At 35.7% G+C, this 13,179-nt stretch overlaps 1 protein-coding gene across 7 annotated transcripts in view; it reads left to right on the plus strand.

The window, feature by feature from the left end:
• The window catches only part of LOC109068596 (FH1/FH2 domain-containing protein 1-like), a 49,664-nt gene that overhangs the window by 801 nt on the left and 35,684 nt on the right, over positions 1 to 13,179 (plus strand). For all 7 annotated transcript variants that reach the window (XM_042727835.1, XM_042727836.1, XM_042727837.1 and 4 more), the window contains exons 2-3: positions 1,033 to 1,139; positions 4,674 to 4,738. In XM_042727835.1, the coding sequence (XP_042583769.1) occupies positions 1,033 to 1,139; positions 4,674 to 4,738 (172 nt within the window). The remainder of the gene's footprint in view (positions 1 to 1,032; positions 1,140 to 4,673; positions 4,739 to 13,179) is intronic.

Below are 13,179 nucleotides of genomic sequence, written 5' to 3' on the forward strand. Positions count from 1 at the left end.
CACTGTATTCTTTTAATATATCGCCCGTGTAGTGCAACCTTTGAAGGAAGTAAATGGTCGAACTCAAGACCACATGGCCTCATTGAAGGACGTGTGAATGTCTGTAGATTGGGTAACTCCTCATTCACTTGCCTAACTGAAGATGCTAGAGCTTAAAATTTTTAATAAGTGCTAGCAATCAGGACATTATGTAAACAGTGTTAAAATACTGTGAACAAAAGATTCATAGGTCCATATATGTTGCACACATTAAAACACCAGAAATGTGTTTCCAGGTGTCTTTATTTGTTCACAGAAAAAAAGGACAAAAAGCTGTCACTCGGACAGTACCCTTTGAAAAGCCTTAGTAATTGCACCTTTAAGTACTAACATGTGTACCTCTAAGGTACTAATGTGCACACTTTAGGGATAAGGTATACAAAGGTAGACTTTTTGTAAAGGTACCACCCCATTGACTGCTTTTGTACTTTTTCTGTTAGTGTACTTCTGTTTAGCTGTATGATAAAATAAGCATGCATGTATTTGTGCACGGGTTTGTGTGTGAATCCTTGAGTGCATGAAGGAATGAGGGAATGTAAGTAACTCTTGGAGAGGGTCGCCGGAATTGCCTACAGCTGGAGAATGAGTTGATGTGTGCGGAAAGGGTGGGATCTGTAAACAGAAGATAAGCTCGGCTCCTCAATCAACCCATTGTTACAGCACAGCTTCAGACGGGACTCCGTATCAAACACCGCCATTCGACAGCAATGACCTCTCTTTGTTGTGAACTAGCTGACGGATAATGATGGCTGTTTTTTTGTATGAGAGTATGTTCATATGCTATAATGTGAATGTCTCAAGGGTTACACATTAGAGATTGGATTTTTACTAGTTGTGATGTAGTTTGTGTCGTGCCAGATCAAAATGTGTGGGAAGACGACTCGTCTTCCAGTTGCACCTTCAAAAAGCATGGAGTCTAATATGAAACTGTAATGTGTTTATGTGCTGTGTCAAGTAACAGTGCTAGGCAGTGATGTTCTTCTGTCTCTCCAGTTAGAGGAGTGTGCATTGCAACTGGCTTCTAATGGCAACTACCTGGATCTGGATTCATCCCTTGCTGAACAGAGAGATGATCTGGAGCAGCTCTATGACGACGTGGAGTAAGAATGACTTCATATTTTGTCATCCAGTCTTCTCTTTCTTCCCTATCTTTCCCTTTTGTCTTTTAGTTTGTTTTCCCAGAGATGGAAACTTGCATCTGCAATGCAAAAAAAGAAAAGACAGATTCATGAAGAACAAGTATTTCAGTCTACCAGGACAAAAAAGTTCTCGGAGTATTGTGAGATTGTTTTGATAAAAAGGAGTCTGTCATGCACTATCGGTCATGAAAACAAAAATGCATTTTTTAACAGAATGGCATTTAAAGAAAAAAAAATATTCATAAAATTTCATTAAATTTTTATTATTATTTTTTTAATTTAACAAAGTTCCTCCCTTGCTGACTTGAATTAATAAACTGTTAATTAAAAGTAGTATTAAAGATTAAATTATTATTCATTCATGAAAAACCTGGTCTACATTGTGTTAGGGTGGAATTAATTAAAAATCAGGGAAATCTTTCAAAATAATAACTAATTAAATATATATATTTATTGTTATTGGTGTAAGTCAGGTGTCAAATCTTAGTCTTGATTTGGCCTTGAAAGATTTTGTCTTGGTTTAGTCTTAAGGCAGAGACTTTTGAACATGTCTGCCCCCATCTAACCCTTCTTTTAATTTTTATAATAAATAGAAAAAACAGCATAAATTGCATAAAAGTGAAGAAATATTTCCATTCTTGGGTCAGTCTGAGTTCCTAGTCATATTCAAGAACCAAATTTGGGAGAATCGTTACTTACACACACACACAGATATTCTTAGTGAGGCCAGAGGGAAGGAGTGGACAACATTAGTCACAGATGCTGGGAACGTGGCTTCATAATGATAGAGCGTTTAAAAGAGAGAGTGGATAAGAAAAGCTTGCAACACTCCACTGAATCTGGTTTTTGGGATGTGCAACAATGTCAAATTTTGACCAGTCTTGACCTCTTGAGATATTGTTTTGGATGCATTTAACTGCACTCTGCAGCATTAGCTTTTTAAATACAAAGGGTGTTTCAGCACTGCCCTCTCTAATGCTATATTTAGTTTTTTTTTTTTTATTACATGGTGGTGTCATCGGACTATAATTATGACTCAAGTGTCTTAATGCTCCTCTGGAGAACACTTGTATGTTGGCTTTGTAGATCTGATACAAAAGCTTCTTTGAGATTATAAATAAATTCTTAAATTACTGTCTGTATTGATTGCTATAACATGGACCACAGAATAAAGAAGTTCGAAACTTGACTTGTTTGTGATGATACAGCTGCTACATTGCAGGTTCTGTGGGATGCTTATGTTAAAAAAAAAAAAAAAAAAGAACAGGTTTCCGCCAACACACTCTTGTGACATTCGTATCTGTTTTACACTTTGGTAAATTGGTTACATTTATAAACAGTTATAGTCAGGAAATGCACTGATAACTATTCTCTCTGTGTTTGTATTTAGTCTTTGACGCTATACTTGAATTCCTCAATTTGAGTTATTTTTGTAAACTAATGTCAACAATGACTAGTCATTTCCGAAAATCCCTGGAAAATTGCAAAAAAAATCCTGGAAAGTTTCCAAAATTTCTGGAATATTTCTGAAATTTACTGGAAATTTTCCACCTTTTTGCAACCATAACAAAGACTAATTTCAACATAACTTTTTCTTTGAGAGCCAGTGAACATCTGTTCAGTCTCCTTAGATCATAACGAATAAATATTTGACATTTTATTTAGAAAATGCTTTCCTCATGTAAAGGCTAAGTCATGCTCAAAATTCTGAAAAAATGCAATATAATAAGCAGCTGTTTTGGGGGTGTACCATGATGCTTATGATGATAGGGTGATACACAGTACAGCTTGGAGAAAATCAGATTTATCACAAATTAATGTTTAAGAATATAAATTTCTATATAAAACAGGCTAATTAATAAGGATCTATGACTTTGGAGATATTGTTCCTTTCTTCTGTAGTACAAATTTAACACCTCCTTCAGTATATCTATTATATGACTGAGATCAGCTTTTGCACTGTTTAAACTGCAAACAATGATTGGACTAAATGCACTTATTTTTCAGATGAGTGGTTATTTATTATTCATTTATACTGTTGAAAACTTGCCAAACTTTTATGTAGAGGGTCTGTGACTCCCTGTTCAGCATTACCTAGTTATGACAGTATCAGTTTCACTAAAACATTTATTAGTGTTGCTTAGTAACGCACAGTCGTTGGACCCACCAAAAGACATGGGTGATTTCACACAGGCAGAGCCAGCGTTTCAGTGAGTGTGCTGACCACAGCTTAGACTGGCAGTCTCAGAATACACTGAATGGAGCTAAAACCCTGAACCGCAGATCTAGAATTCTGAGTCAGCTCAAACTGAAGGATTGCATAACTTTGAATCTGTTGTACTACTTACACTCAGGCTGTTTTTTCCAGATTTGTTCAGCCGTGCTCTGGAGAACCACTTTTCAGCCATGCTGAGTGTTGTATTTGTGAAGAGCTAAATTGTTAATACAAGTGCACTGTTTGTTTGTTTAATTACAGGTTAAGAACTTGGGGTCTATAAGATTTTTTATTTTTTTTTAATTAGCAAGGAGACATTAAATTAATCAAAAGTGACAGTCATTTATACTGTTACAAAAGGTTTATATTTTTATATTTTAACTTTCTGTTCACCAAAGAAACCTAAAAAAAAATTGTTTTGCCATTTCCACAAAAATATTAAGCAGCTCAAATGTTTTTAATATTGATTAAAAGATTAAATGTTTGAAGACTGAAAATTTGGCTGCTGAAAATTTTGCTTTGCCAAAATATGTAAAGAAAAAATATATATAATGAAATGGAAAACTTAAACAACTGTTCTATTTGAATATCATGTTACTGTATTATGGTAAGCATAAGAGACTTTGCTGAAGGAGAACTAGCAGCTCCAAGCCAGTGCCATCATTTCTCATTATAAAGTATTTTGACTTTTTCTAAGGTCTCAGTGTTTCTGTGTTTGTGGGTGTGTGTGTTTAAAGCATACATGGTGTGTATTTGTAAGCTGGCAAAAATGTAGCCACAGCTGGAGCTCCTTCAGGTTCGCTGAGATTGGCAAGAGGAAACACGTCATTTGAAACAGCAGCACTTGGAAAATAGAAGACAAATTTGGGGTGTGTGTAAGAATGTTTGTGTCTTTGTGACTGGGTGTGTGAACCACACAGAACATTGTGAAGACAACACAAGCCATGGATGGGTCCATTTTTAGCCACGAACACTCTTGATGCATAGTTTCCATGCCTGTTTACTCTCTCTTTCCATACCTTAATCCCTGCCGACCCATATTCTCTCTTTCTGACTGTCTCCAGTGTGCCTTCAGTGTAGTGTGTGTCTGTAATAATGACAAATTTACAGTATTCTTTACATTTATTTTACTCCATCTGTCTTATCATTAACGTAGGGAAAGAATTCAAGTGAACAGAATTCACCTAGAATAATGATGAGAAGCACAAACTGTGTTTCAGAATGAAGTTACTGGGTTTGATGTGTGATATCTTAATTCTCAAATTTTCTTCTTTCTGCAGAAAAGGCAAAAAGCCCATCTTGATTCTCCGCACACAGCTCTCAGTCCGGGTTCATTCCATCCTAGGTAAGAGTGTACGCACTGTAATACTCTATGATGAGCATATGACTGATTTGCATGCTTATTTCATAAGCATTTGTATCTGTATTGCTGAGGTGGCAAGTACGTCATTCCTGGCTTTCCATTCTGGCTGTTAGTTTAGTTTGTCTTGGAGAAGGCAAAAATGGACTACGTTCTCCAAAAATTCTCAAAAATCCCTTCAGTTGGGAACTTTCCAACTATATCCTCATAATCCTCAGTGACATCTTCAGGTTGAGCTGGCCTCTCATAGTAACATGGATCTGTTAAAGTAATGAACATAAGAGTTCCCCACTTAAAAGTGCACTAAGCAATATTTATAATGTATAAGAAATATAAAAAACGCTTTTGTCCACAGTGTCAGACCGAGTCCCAAAACACACTTGTAGCCAATCAGCAGTAAGCAGGGCGTGTCTTGTAATGATGGAGAGAAAAAAGCGCTCAATTTGAGTGCACAGGATGGATATACTGTAAGCAGATCAACTATAGATAGAGAGAGATGACCAATAAAAAAAAAGAGGAAAATATCAGAGAAACAAAACATTAAAAAGAAGGGTTACGGTCAGGCAAGAGGTAGGACCTGCGTAAATTTCGAAGCAGCTTTCCAGTACTGGAGAGAACTCAAGAAGCGAGAAGGCCTGTAATCGGACGCCGAGGTTGCGTTGTTTTTTTTCTTCTTGATTTGTGCATACCATTGATATTGCTTTGTTTCACACAACTTATCCGTGCTTGCTTTTGTTTGAATATGCTTTGTCATCTTCACTTGTTTCTGCAACTGTCGTTGCCATGGTTGTTTATGTACGCGTGGGGCGGAGATTTCAAAATAGGGGCCAAGTCTTGTTGTGCTATGGGCGTGTTTGTTTTGATGCTTTGAAATAACATCGTTTGGGCAAAAATCACTTGGTGCACCTTTAATAGTTCAACTACAATTGGTTCAAGTCATGGACTGAACTGCCTTTGTTATTATTTTGTACTGTTCTCTGAGGTCCACTTATAATGTTATCAAGATTTTACTTTAAAAAACATAATTTAGAAGTAAAAGGCTATCTTCTGTTCTGTTTTAACCTCCCTCATCAGGACCCTGTTTGAATAGGTGCGGTGGATTGTCAACTCAGCAGTAAACACCCACTGCTATGATTGGCTAACAGTTGTGTATGTTTGATAGCCTGCAGCCTTCACAGATGCACGCTGCTGTGATTTCGTTTAAAAATGCATAAATACTTAGTACATATCAAACGATCTGTTTAAGAGACAAAGCAACAGTGACACTTGTGTTCTTACTGATGGACCAAGTTCTTACTGATGTGGTCTGTATCTTCATTTAAAAATAAATTGCATTCACTTCAGAAGGGAGTCAATGCAAAGACTGTGTTTTTCCATAACTTGGCACTGCACAGCAACTTGTTGTCTTCAGAGCCATCTTTATCATTTGGTTTCTGCGTAGACCTGCGCGTCTCGTAAACACTACATGCGCGAATCAATTGGCGGGGGCTAAACAGGCAGCGATGTGGAAGCAGGCGTTGATCTTATTCTGCGGAGGTGTATAGCCATATTATTACATAATAGAGTTGTACATTCCACAAACTGTCGTTTTGACAGGTTGGCTTCAACATAAGCTGTTTTGAGTTCTGAAATTACAGGATCTTTTTATAGTACATTGACCCCTTATGTCAAAAGATCAGGGGAATTTTGATTTCTTAGTTCATGACCTCTTTAAACAACTCTTGTGCAGCTACTCTGACCATTAAGCTGTTGTTGAGTGAATTACGTTGGTGAATGATAACAATAACAATCCAGATATTCTTCACCTCTTTAATTTTTAAATTACGTTTTTGGTTAAGCTAGACTTGATAAATATAAGCTTAAGGACAAAACATGACATCTGTACTCTCTTTAATGACTAAGCCAAAGTAGCTTGACTAGATTCTGCTAACAACAAGTCCGTGGTCCAGTTTTGGCACCAGATGTGTCCAAAAAATTCTTTCCAGTCCTGTTAAATGCATAATCCCTTTCAAAAATGTATACAGTAGTCAACATTTGAAGTGGATCAAAACCTTTCATCGAAGTTGTCCTAAAACCTAAAATCAAAATGCGTACCTGTCTTAGGACAACTTTGATTAACTTTTTTGATCCACTTCAAATGTTGACTACTGTATACTTAGAAAAACATGAATACTCAAATAGCATATCTACATGGCCAAAAAAAAAATCTAATTTCCGATGTCCAGGGTGTAGTTACAAAGTTACCTTAGTGAGGGTTTCCTCTCCACATATTTAGAAAGTGCAGAATGAATGGCACTCCATCAATGTGACCAAACCAGAACACTCACATTTATAATCAACATGTCCATCTGCACTGCAAGTTTCAGGTATACACAATTTCATGTGATGGTATAAACATTTAATTGTTCACTTACTTTTTAAATTTATTTTGATTATTTATTTCAATTATTATTGTTTGTTGTTGTTGTATATTTGTGGCTTTTAAAAAGTTGCCAGGGCCTAGTCATGTCCCTGTGATTTTCATTTGTCTTTTGTGACACAGTGAAGAGATGAGAAGGTGGAAACAAGGACTATGGAAACCTTGTGATACCGTCTGTGTATACACTATGAATGAACACCTGTCTCCCCTCCATCCTGTCTGTGAATGCATGTCTTGTCTTGCATTATATTATGCTGATGTATTTTTCTACTGATGGGAAATGTTTGAGTAGATGTTGATTTTTGAGTGTGTGTGTGTGTGTGTATTCGAGTGACACAAAGAGATTAACATACCTCAAGACAGGAGAGACCGGTCCAGCCCTGGGGTTTCTGGTGTTGCTCTTTTCAGATCTGAGATGTTTTCCTCTCTATATTGACCACTTGAAATGCATGAAAAAAATTACATTCTTGGCAGTATGTTTTGTTTTGTTTTTTTACTTGAAATGTAATCGCATTTGGATCAGTTTGAATCAAAGAGCACAGCAATCAACCCCTACAGAGGTATTTTAGTGTCTGGCAAGTCATACTATGCTCACGCTTTCACTCATTTGTTACAAACAAGTGGCCAGGCTCCGTTCCAGTCCTCGCTGTGACTGCATGGTCACATGACTTTGGTTCTTGAACATGTGCCACATGTGCCACTAGCGCTCTATTGATGCTGTCAGTGCCAGGCCAGCTGGCCCAGCCAATCAGATACAAGTAAAAATAGTGGCTGATTTTACTGAGATCCAGCATTTTAATGAAGCCATTGATATTAGTCATGGCTGTTGATTATTTTTTTTTTCTGTTGGAACTGGAACAGGCTTGTCACTTGGCTTATAACCTTGTCTGGTGAAATGGGTGATTTTACATAGTTGCCTTGTCTTCAAAATAATGCTTTATCTTTTATCATAACTATGCATATGAATAGGTCTTTAGGGTTTACGTGTTCCTCCTCCAGTGACGTTTTTAAATTTTGTTCTTAGCTGAATCATAGCTTGCTTTTCCCCATTTGCACAATTCACATTTTAAGTGTGAATTGAACTTTCTGGGCGTTTTTATGACACTTTGTTCTTCCCGATATCCAGCAAGTTCACTCATTTTCTCAAGTCTTTTTTTGTTCTCTGCCTCAGACATCATTTTTGTAAATGAAAGAATCAGCTGAGTTACTTCCCGAGTGTCTGGCGGGGTGTGTAAAATATGTATATCAGTGGTTTTCAACCTGTGGGCCGCGGCCCCCTAGTGGGTCATAACATAATATCATTTCATATATATAATTAAATAAGACTGAGTTATTTTCTGTTCATTGCCAGTTCATTCTAGGGCTGTGCGATAGAAATCGTCTTAAAATCACGATTTGAGCGTGCGCGACTTCTAAATCGCTTTATAGCACGATTTTCCACGGCCCTGACCTCCCGCAGTATGCCATCCGATCTAATCAGAATGCAACGCGCCTAGCGCGAGAACAGAACAAACTGGGAATATGCCTACGTAACTCCAGGTTCACACTCTGTCTGTGGTGCGCTTTTTTTCCGAGCCCATGTTAACAGATCAGAGCATTCACACTGCACGCGGTAAAAGGCTAGAAATAAAAACGTGCGAAAATAATTATTATAGCACATGAGCATAGAGAGAGTTGTGAGTGCACAGGACGCAGTTTAAGTGAGAGGAGACACGTTTTAAGTGCGATTCGCGCTCGTGCATTAATTTAATGTGCTTTCGCGTTACATTAACGTGCTCTTGCTACTGCTTCTGCACCACATACACATACTGTATACGCACTGCAAACGGAGTACGTGTGAACCTGTATAATGTATAACAAATCTATTTCAACACCTGAGGCACCGCTACAATTAATGAGCTCTATAAACAATGTATGGCAAAAAAGAAAAAAAAGTCCCTGGACACAGGATTTATTTATTTATCTTTTTTTTGCCATAAGTCTAGAAATTTTGTTACACTTTTACTATAGTGATTATTTTCACTTATGTCTATTCTAGAGATATTACAACTTTTTGATAAAGCTCTAATTGGTTTTCTTTTGGAAATATGTTTCAAATTCATCCTGAATGCATTTATGACTGTAAAAAGCAGTGGTCTCAAACTCAATTCCTGGAGGGCCACAGCTCTCCAGAGTTTAGCTCCAGCCAGCTCCAAATCACACCTGCTTGGAAGTTTCTAGTAATCCTGAAGACCTTGATTAGCAGTAATGGATATGCACAATGTTTTTATCGTGGGCACTGCTAAATAACGTGAATAATTATACATTACAAATGATTCAGAATTTGGGATGCATTTTAAGAATACTATTCCCATCAACTGGTCAAAATGCACAACACCGCTGTATGCTGATATAAAGACGAGTGTGCGCTTTGATGTAATCAAGCATGCAAGAGAAGCACATGGGGGAACACGTGATAGGCACGCTGAATGAAAGCACATTCACTCTCTGACAGCAGATGGCGCTAAACTGGAGAAAATGCAGCCGTTACCCTGGAAATCCAATAAATAAAGCAGCTGCTCTACTTTCTAAAATGTATTTAAATAGATTTAAATAGCCATTCAGATTTGTGTATTTGCTATGGTGTTCATCTTGTTCAGACTTAAGGCTTAAGGCTTCAGTTCAGGCATAGGCTATTCATTTTCAAACTTTTTTTTTTTTACATTTTAATCTGGACTACAACATGCCCTAGATATTTTTTTTTTTAAAAAGTGTTTTGATTCTTTGTTCGTTCACACATTACATTAGGGCTTCATTAGTTAACAAACTAACCCTAACCCAATGAAAAATTATTCTGTACATTCATCAGTCTTAGGTATTCCAATATTTAATAACACTGTTAAAATCGAAAGTTGCAACCGTGTTATTTAATGAGCTAACATGAACTAAGACTTGTATTTTTTAACAAAGATTAATAACTTCTGTAGCAAATGTAGCTATTGCTTAATGTGAATGTTAATGCGTTAACTAATGAGGTCTTATTGTACAGTGATACCTATGGGTCTTTATAGTTCTTTTGCACTTTAATCTGTGTAAAACAATTTAGCTTTATATATTTTCCTTTATTGCTTTATTGTACTTAAATATTCAGTTGTTTTTAAACGATAAATCGATGTAGAATCGGTTCGTGGTTCGATTCTTAGATTTTCAGAATATATCGCTATTCCTCTATTTTAGCTTCAAGTGTGTGTAAGGATTTGGAAACAAGCAGAGTACAGCTGTTTCTAAAACATGCAGTGCCATCTGCTGTTCAAAACTTAGCTCAGAATCGATTCAAGAAAGAATCACGATGCATTCGGAAAATCTCAGAATCTGTGCTGAATCATTTCTCCATTCGCGATGCATCGATTTTTTTTTATTTATTTTTATTTATTTATTTTCTTTTTTACTAGCCCTATAACATAATGTAATAATATTTAGTATTGTTACATCTAGGTGGAAAAAAATTTGAATTTGTACTACTGTCTGTTCAAAATAAATGAAAAGAAACCAAGCATAGTAGTTTTTTTTTTTTTTTTTTTTTTTTTCTGTTGTACCGAAATCATATCGAACAGTGACCTCCGAACCAAGGTACATACCGAACCGTGACATCTGTATACCATTCCACCCCTAGTACAGTATACATCCATTCAGGATAAAAAGATGCTGGCTTTGCATTGTGGCTTAAATAAGTGCTTCTGTAAACTTTAAAGTAAAAAAATCAGTTAATTGAAAAACCTTTCCTTTGATAACAACCACAGCCTCTATCCGTTTTAGACAGCCTTTATCTCCTTCAGTTTTCTTGTTGTTTTAGAAATAAGCTAATGCTGCATTCTTTTTTCTTATTGTCATGTGAATCATAAAAAAAATCCTTCTATAGAGGAGTTTTAATGGCAAACCTAGTTTTAATGTCAGTTTTAGGACATTTGCTAATGTTTTAATTTTTCTACTGAATGAATGGATTGAACGGCACTTTGCACAGGTTCCCACAAAACAGTGTAATTCATCATATCCTGTAGTCAGTCAAGGGTTTTGTTTTTCCTCAAGAGTTCTCAGCTTGCAGATTCTTGCAACATTCATTCTTGTCGCAACTAGATAAATTAAGCAATATCATATTATTGTCTCCTGCACAACCAGTTTTGTCTTGTAACTTGTAAACATGGAATGGATTCAGTTTTGAACTGAATAATACTTTTCCTCCAATACCTTTATTTATTGTATTCTATTTTCTTTCTAAAAATCTGGATTCTCTGGAAACCCTGGGTGTTTAAGTGGGATTTCTAGATATGAAAAAGTAATGTAAATGAATGACATCGGTGCATTTGTGCATCTGCATTAAAGTATTCGATTTAAAAAAGCGTGCATTGGATGCAAGTTGTATCACGATGTATCATTTCTAACATATTTGCATTGGCAAAATATAATTATTTAGAAATAAATATTAGTATGTGCTTTACTTTTATTATTTAAAAAGTGACAAATAATTTGACCAATATTTTATGTAGATTGATTTCTCCTCTCTAAACAGTTTCTCAAGCATGTTCTCTCATCTTCACTGCTGCTACATGAATGACGTATCACAACACTAAAGAGACCAAGGCATGTCCAGAGGGTCACACAGAATATAGATTTACAATTTTCTACTACATCATATTGCTTTGAATCACGTTGTGTTTTATTGAATCGAACTCTGATTGCACTGCATATTAATATAAGTAAGCTGTGTAGCATCGCAATGGTAGTTACTTCAAAAGCATCTTTATTGTATTGTTTTGTATTGTATATAGTAAACGTGCTGGTATTTGGTAGTGCGATATATCACGGTAATGAATATGCACTTTATTGTTATCATGGGCACTTCTAAATAGCGTGAATAATTATATATTACTAATTATTCAGAATTTGGGATGCATTTTAAGAATACTATTCCCATCAACTGGTCAAAATGCACAACACCGCTGTATGCTGCTATAAAGACGAGTGTGCGCTCTGATGTAATCAAGCACACATGAGAAGCACATGGGGGAACACGTGAGAGACACGCTGAATGGAAGCACATTCACTCTCTGACAACAGATGGCGCTAAACTGCAGAAAATGCAGCCGTTACCCTGGAAACCCCATAAATAAAGCAGCTGCTACTTTCTAAAACATATTTAAATAATTTTAAATAGCCATTAAGATTTGTGGATTAGCTATGATGTTCATCACAGCGCCAAATATTAAGACTAAAAAGGCTATTTATTTTCAAACTTTTTTTTTTTTCATTTTAATCTGGACTACAGCATGCCCTAGATATTGTTTGAAAGTGTTTTGATTCTTAATTGTTCATTCACACTTTACATTAGGTCTTCATCAGTTAACATTAGTTAATTCATTAGTTAACACAAACTGCCAATGAAAAATTCTTCTGAACATTCATTAATCTTAGGTATTCCCATATTTTATAACACATTGTTAAAATCGAAAGTTGCAACTGTTATTTAATGAGCTAACATGAACTAAGACTTTAAAACTATTTTTTTTTAACAAAATTTAATAACTTCTGTAGCAAATGTAGATATTGCTCATTGTGAATGTTAATGCATTAACTAATGTTAACTAATGAGGCCTTATTGTAAAGTGATACCTATGGGTCTTTATACTGTAGTTCTTTTGCACTTTAATCTGTGTTAAACTTTTAACTTGATATATTTTTCTGTATTGCTTTATTGTATTTAAATGTTCAGTTATTTTTGTTATAAGAAAAAAGTTATTTAACCTGTTATACTTTATTATGACCACTTTTTTGGAACTTAATTTCAATACCATGATTAATAGCAATTAATCGCAACAGGAGAATTTGATACCGGCATATCCCTAAGTATAAGTGTAGTATTGAACCAACAAAACATTGGTAATTGAATTAATTTTGATGTCTATGCAAATTAAAAGCCGTGATTAGCTGTCAAATACCATGTGCTTAACTTTCAATTGAAATAAAATCAGTC

This window comes from Cyprinus carpio, chromosome B7, assembly GCF_018340385.1.
Source record: "Cyprinus carpio isolate SPL01 chromosome B7, ASM1834038v1, whole genome shotgun sequence".
Lineage (NCBI taxonomy): Eukaryota > Metazoa > Chordata > Actinopteri > Cypriniformes > Cyprinidae > Cyprinus > Cyprinus carpio.